Source organism: Dermacentor silvarum, chromosome 1 (genome assembly GCF_013339745.2).
Source record: "Dermacentor silvarum isolate Dsil-2018 chromosome 1, BIME_Dsil_1.4, whole genome shotgun sequence".
NCBI lineage: Eukaryota > Metazoa > Arthropoda > Arachnida > Ixodida > Ixodidae > Dermacentor > Dermacentor silvarum.
In genome coordinates, this window is record NC_051154.1 from 278,745,083 (window position 1) to 278,752,302 (window position 7,220).

At 48.9% G+C, this 7,220-nt stretch overlaps 1 protein-coding gene across 1 annotated transcript; it reads right to left on the bottom strand.

The window, feature by feature from the left end:
- Positions 1–3,044: 3,044 nt before the first annotated feature.
- Positions 3,045–5,546, bottom strand: LOC119440805 (palmitoyltransferase ZDHHC20). Its single transcript, XM_037705685.2, has 2 exons — positions 4,947–5,546; positions 3,045–3,639 (listed from the first exon to the last, which is right to left on the bottom strand). Exons 1-2 carry the CDS (start codon positions 5,544–5,546, stop codon positions 3,343–3,345), a joined length of 897 nt encoding a protein of 298 aa, XP_037561613.1. The 3' UTR covers positions 3,045–3,342.
- Positions 5,547–7,220: the final 1,674 nt, after the last annotated feature.

The following is a 7,220-nucleotide window of genomic DNA, read 5'->3' on the forward strand; positions in this document are numbered from 1 at the left end:
GAACAAAGCCAGTAAAAGCGTGCACACGGATTACTGTTAGTACCGAGAGAAAAAAGTGACCTCTTCTATTTTTGTATTTGGGTCTTGTGAAAATAAAGTTTGATCTGAAATAATTGTTGCAAGAAGATAGTCACTGGATCACACATCAATTTCTGATGTCAGTTTTAGGCTTGATTTAACGAACGATAGAGGAGCGAAATTTACAATTGAATTACCTCTTTGCCGCTGCCGTAGAGAACTTCCAAATATAATACTGATTATCTTTCTCGATATGGAGACGTAATTTTACATTACAGTGCGAGATTAGCATAAAGCCCTGCTTTAATTTTCTTACGAAAGCTCCTCTAAAATATCACACGTTTTACTGACACTGTCTTCTTCTTCGTTTACTATTCTCACTCGTCTTCATTTTAATCTCGTTTTAGGTTTCGTCCTTCCGATGCGATTCTTTCAACTTGACTTAAAAATACGAATAATCTATTCCTGTATTCACCTACGCGGCTACGTATGCAGTGTGCACCGCACATGTCTGTGCATGCACTGTGCATACACATATCGCCACAGGTCTTTCTACATGCTCAAAGCTTTCGTTTCTTGTGCTTTATGTGCACGTTTTTTTTATACTTGGCATTCATCTGACGGAAACATTTTCCCACTGTTTAATGTTTTATGAGTGTTCTCTTTTTTTGAGTAAAACAATGTACACTCCTCTTTTTTCTCCCTGTTAAGACAAGATAAACAAGTAAACATGCGCTTTCGATGCGATGTGGCGAATTGGGAGTTGTGTGGTGCATTCATTAGTTTGGACATTTCAAAAAATAAAAATAAGTAATCGTTAGCCACAGAACAAACTCGATGCTGCAGCAAGCCATGATGATAAATTGGACGTCGTTGCTTTAAACGAGAGGACCAGGGGAGGGGGGAGGGGGTGTGGCGGGCCGCCTTTTCGGGTGCCACTGAACTTATACGCTCCGTTCAGTGAACAGAGGGCGCTACAACCGAATACGGCAAAACGCCGTGCAGCGCCAGTGGTGGTAGGAATGTGAAACACTGAGCCGGCCGCTCCGACCCCCGCAGCAGCTATTGAACGTGTTCCAACGCGCGCGTGACGTTCAAAATATCGCGTGTGTTGTTTTGCGGCTTTAAGCCGATAAGCTGTATTGAAAAATACTTTCATGCGCCTATACTCGACAAAGGAGAGAAGCTGTATGTGGCGGGCCACGTTTACGACGTGAAGGAGACCGACGGCACCGACTTGAGGGCGAAATGTCACTCGCAGCAAGGGAAACAAGTGTACGACGTTTCCTTGCTATCGTGTTTTTTGCGCCGTTCACGAAGTGTTTGGAGCAGATCCTGCTCGTCTGCTTCGGCATCCACGGCGAGCCGTCGTTCTCGCTGAAGAAAACAAGAGGAGCATGGTTGCGAATACTACGGAGTTCATACTGACGACACAGTGCCCAAATGCGTGCGGCCGCAAGCAAGAGCCTCCATGCAGCAACCGAATGACTTATTCACAAGACGGTAAACGAGGCAAACACGCCACAAAGCGCTGACAAGAGCGACAAGTCTCACGGCAGGCGCCACTTGGTGAAGGCATTTGAAGTTTAGATGTTACACGCACCACCACTACCCCCAAAATCAACGCAAACCGAGTTTATATACTTACTTCGCTGAAGGTATCACAGAAAAACGCAATTTAACAGTTAATTACTGGACTACACGCATGCCAGCAAATCAACAAAGATTCGCATGCACCCTACAAGAGCACTTGAGGCACAAATTTGCGCGTAAAATTTCGCGCTACGCAAGCTTGCTGTGCAAAACGTGCTCCATACACTTCCAACCGCGGTAAGCACACAAATACAGTTGCAGAACCTCAAGCAGCTAGACCTGGCTAGACCTTAAAGCATATAGTTACAATGACACTAGGAAAACGCTGTTTTCACAATTACTTGACTCTTCGAACAGCAAAAATCCATCTTTTCCGTCGTTCTTGCTCCCACGGGCGGCCTAATCGGTACAATTTCACGTTAGCCTGGCTTTCCGTGGCTGTGGCAGTCTTTTACACAGCAGTACCGGCACTTGTTCCTCTTCCGTACGCTTTCAGTCGATGGATTAGAATTAGTGGAGTTGAAGGATGACATTGTCTCAACGCCACAAAAGACCGAACAGCACCATCGACGCCGCGCCTCCGAATCGACCCCGCGCGCTTTGGCCGTGTCATTATTGTTGGCAGCGCTGCGACAGATGGCGCAGCAATCGCAGCAAACTTCACTGAGCGGAGCCTATAGTGATGCCACTGGGTAGCTCACATCGTAGTTAACTTGTGATCTAGTAGGGTGTCAGAATGTCTGCCAATGAAGGGAAGCCTCAGTCAATGCAGCAGCGGTGTGATGAATTAGGACATTTGCTGGCATATATTTAGGATGGAGTTGGCTGACATAGGGTTAGGATGTCTGTATATCGCTATGATGACTGGAGATCGTCTTCATCCTGCAGTAGACATATAGGCTGACGATGACAATAAATCACAGATCGCGACATTGCGTTCACACTTACTTGAAGGACCATAATACTGTTGTCAATTCTGTAGTTCGTGCATGCTGCAGGCATGGCTATATTAGCACGCATTCTGTACCCAGAGGACACCTATATGCTATCACAAAGAGTGCTGCTTACACATCAAATGTGGCGTTATGTGTTTTGCCTTACCAGCAATGTATACAGACACAAATCACGAGCTCCTGGGTAGCAAAAGTTTGAACTTGACACGGTGCTACGGTTCTATACTACAGCTCAAAGTTTGAATGTTTGAACAAGCAGCCAGATGATTTACCACGTCGCCATTAGCTTCATTGTTAAATGCCGTGCGTGCGTTTTTCTTCCGTATTCTTGCATCAAGTTTGGCTTGTTAGATACATCGACCTGTGTGAATACATTTAAGGCAGCTAAGGAAACCTAAGGAAGCTAAAGTCCCGAAAATGTTTGTGTTCTTCGAAAGTTCCTCAAAATATTACTCAGGAACAAATAGCTAGGGCATACAGTATATGCTTATATCATTGCATCACGATTATAGTTATGAGCATGTTTATCTCGGTTTATTATTTATACAACGGGCACGACATAAGCAATACACGGCACAATATTTAGAGGAGTAGGATGTGACGTAGGATGTTGCTCAGTTCCAGCGAAGATGACGTGCGCACAGTCGAGAAAGCACGTGGAAACGAAGCCTCCCAATTGCACCCCCGATACGCCGGCGGAAGGTTTTAAAGGCAGGGCTTTGGCTTAACTGAGGCACTTTGCGTGTCAGCATGCGCGCCGCGTAGGGGAGACCGCAGTTTAAACGGCGCCAGGCCGGAAGTGCTCGCGGTTGTGCGGGTGCAGCTTGGTGTTGAAGCGCGAGCCGTCGCCCAAGCTCGTAAACACGGGGAACAGCCACAGAAGCCGACTGCGGCCGAACACCTCGACGAAGTTGTTGCCGCAGCCGATGTCGAACGTGTCGCCTTTGTCCACGAACAGTGGACTGCGCAGCGACTCCAGCGTGGTCCGGTTGAGCGTCAACAGCGTGACGTGGAAGCGGAAGAAGGAGCCGACGGACACGGTAAAGGCCACCGCCACGAGAACCATGGTGGCGACCTGCACGCGGGTTTGCCGACTGGTCTCAAACATGCACACACACACACGCATGGTCGGACGGATGAACAGACAGACAATTTCCCTTTCTGGTGTTACGGTGACATGTGTCGCATTGCGATGAAGGGAATGTGGTTCTTTCTCGCGGCTGCAGTTAGAGATTACGGGAACGCCGAGTTCCGGCCTTGTTTGTAAGGCATGCTTAAGTCTAAACGCTCAAGAACAATAAGAAAGTACAGGCAAAGCGAGTTAAAAGTATAGATTATATTCTAGGGTTTTACGTGCCAACACCACGATCTGATTATGAGGCACGCTGTAGTGGGGGAGTCCGGATTAATTTTGATCACCTACGGTTCCTGAACGTGCACCCAAAGCACGGTACACGGACGTTCTTGCATTTCGCCCCCATCCAAATGCGACCGCCGCGGCCGGGATTTGATCCCGCGACCTCGTACTTAGCAGCGTAACGCCCAAGTAACTAAGCAAGCACGGCCGGTATAGAGTAAAAGGAACACACGAGTGGAACACACATGGGTGTGTCGCTCCGTCGGTATCTTCGCGGCGCCGCCATTAAAAGCAGCAACCGCAGTAGCTCATTCTGTCATGCGCCTGTCCAGGGGCGCTGTTTTGGACATCGTCAAATTCTGCGCTGTGAGCCAATCGCAAAGGCCGTAGCAGCCCCGTAAGCAAATCAGAGAAGACAAGATAGGGGATACAGTACACAGTATTCCGCCATATTCGACGATATGGCGGAATTTGGCAATCTCCAGAATAGCACTATAGGATGCGGCATGGGAATCTTTTGATCTGTGCCGGCCTTTTAGTGGCAAGTGCACGAGTGTCCGCATGAACCTATGAACTCCGACTGGCTCGCATGATATGCCAACGTGGACTGACGGACATCTCTCTCTTTTCAAGAAAGCCCCATTTATGCCCCGAGACAAACTAACGCATTATGACGACGCCATGTCTACGTACAGACAGGACCGTAATTCGTCTGCTAAGGAGGTTATGCTTTCGCCTACAGGTTTATTTTTACGCTGTTTCAAAATACGCATATGATTTAATTAAAGCTTGTTGCTGGGCGAGTTGGTTACAGTTCACTTGATGCATGTTAGCGCAATGAAAATATCCTACACGAGGAAGAAAGGTGTTGTGTTCATATGTAGCGCTTGTCGCGTCACGTCTCTATAGCACCAATGCATATCAAGGTCTATACGTTCTGATACAGTTGTGTAAAGATTTGCTTGCAACCGTATTCGTCTTTTCCTTCTCTGACGTGCGTATACACCCACCCACGGCGAACTGACCTGTACCGCGGGCCCAGTGACCCGCCAGTGGTTCCAGGGCACCTGACGGAAGTGGCTTCCGGCTGTGAACAGTGCGTACGTGCACAGCAGGATGACGTACAGGTTCGTCAGCAGGAATGCCTTGTAGGTGCTGAAGCAGACGCAGTTGTTGAACCACGGGCAGTGGTGGTCCATCTTGAGCACGCAGCGCCGGCACACAGAGCAGTGGTGCGCCCGGTCGGGCTTGATGCGTCGGCACACCTCGCAGTAGCGCACGGCACCGTCCAGACCCCGGGTGAGGACGCCGCGCTGGCGGCCCAGGATCTCGAGGAAACCCTTGCGCTGCTCCTCGGTGCGCGCCTCCTGCAGCAGCCGCAGGTCCAGCTCGCTCAGGGTGAAGTAGGCAGGCACGGACGGCGCTGGGGTGACGATGGTGGCCAGCTCGGACCATAGCAGCAGCGCCAGCAGCACGTGGAAGCCCACGATGAAGGCGAACCGCACCACGTCGTCGTGGACCACGGAGCCGCAGAAGACGATCACGTAGGCGTAGTAGCCCCACGCCTTCACCAGCCAGCCACCCACCACGGGAAGCCAGTCGATGCACTCAGTGATGCCGGACATATGTGTGGGCCCTTGCGAGCACGGCGCGCGCTGTTCCTTCTCGTGAGACAGGGCGCGGTTGTTGTTGTTGTTGACCTGATTGGTTGTGGCGCATACCCACAGTGGGGGAATGGCCATGAATGAGGTGGTTATATTCGGTGTATAAAAACAAGGGAATTGACGATTTGAAAGCTGGAGCTTAGAAAGTAAGACTTTGTGAGAGGGAAGAGAAAAGAAACTAAGAATAGGTAAAGAAAAATAAATAAATAAACAAATAAATAAATAAATAAATAAATAAAAGAAAACTATGGTGGGAGGGGAACAATCAGTCTAGCATGGTAATCGATTAGATTCAATCAGATAATTTTGGATTGCCAAGCAAGCATTTCTGTGGCTGAATTAACCCAATAATAGAGGCTCAAAAAGATAGGATCACGGGCTCCGATAAATTTAGGCCAATATTGCGAAGCGGGAGTTCTAGTAGTCTTTTTCTTATTGCAGAAAAACGCCTACACGACAACAAGAAATGGTGTGTATAGTCTCTGCTTCGCCACAGAATGGGCATAATGGTGAGGGGACCAGACCAGGGGTGCTATGCAGGATGCGCCGAGTTTCTCGTTCGCCCGAGTTTTACCCGAGTTTTCTCGATGGCAGTCAGTGAACATAGATAGCAAGGAACGTGCAATAACAGCAGGCAAAAAGAAATATCGAGATAAAACCGCGTATGACAACATGAGCGCACCCTGCGCGGCCTTTCAAGCATAGAAGACTGCGCAACAAAACGCGCCAGCGCCGCGTATTGTTGTTATCAACGCATTATCGCAATTTAGCAATACTGTGACTCTCCCGCTGTTTATCTGCACACTTGCCGTGAGCCGCTTGCCACGCCTTTCTCGGGCGCGTCAAGGGCGTGCCTCCTCTTTCGGGCATTATCTTTCCATCCTCCGTCGAATGCGAACAGGGCACACGCGGCGCATTCTTACACCTACACTTTCCTTCAATCGAATACTTTAAAATACAACAAATAAAATAACGAACAATTTATTTCCTAAAGTATCGGTTTTTCGTTTTGAATGCTATAAATTTCTCATGACACACGGAGATCGAGTGAATTATTAGATTTTGCACTTTTTGCCGTGAGTGGCGATAGTGAGGCGGCAGCTTTCAAGCGGGTACATTCTAGAGGGTCGCACGCACGACGGAGTTCATACGGTGAGAAGTCGCCAGGGGCGCTGCTTAATTCTCGATTAAGTCAGTCATGACAATGATCTGACCATTCGCTGTCTATTAGGGGAAGGGCAACGCATGGCCACGGCATGGCTGTTCACCGCAGGCGCTTCAATGAGGCTATTAAGGCCGCCGCTTTACCAACGAAAAACGAGACTCTATAGCCATAGAGAGGGGAGCAACGGCTGTCGCGGCAAGATGGCTCTACGGTCCCAGTTTATTTCTGTGCGCGAAGCCTCCGTGATACATTGTGAAGAAGAGCGTGCTGCCCAGCGTCACAATTAATTGCTTTTTATCGCTTGCCCAGTGAAGGTGCCTCTGTGCGCATATACGCAGCATTTTGAGTGTGTTGTGCATTACAATGTGCTTGCCGATTGTTTCTGCTGGAGCTAACAGCGATCGCAGATGGATATCGTAACGACACCGCAACATCGCATTTTGGCAGGTGAGGGCTGTAGTGTGCAGTTA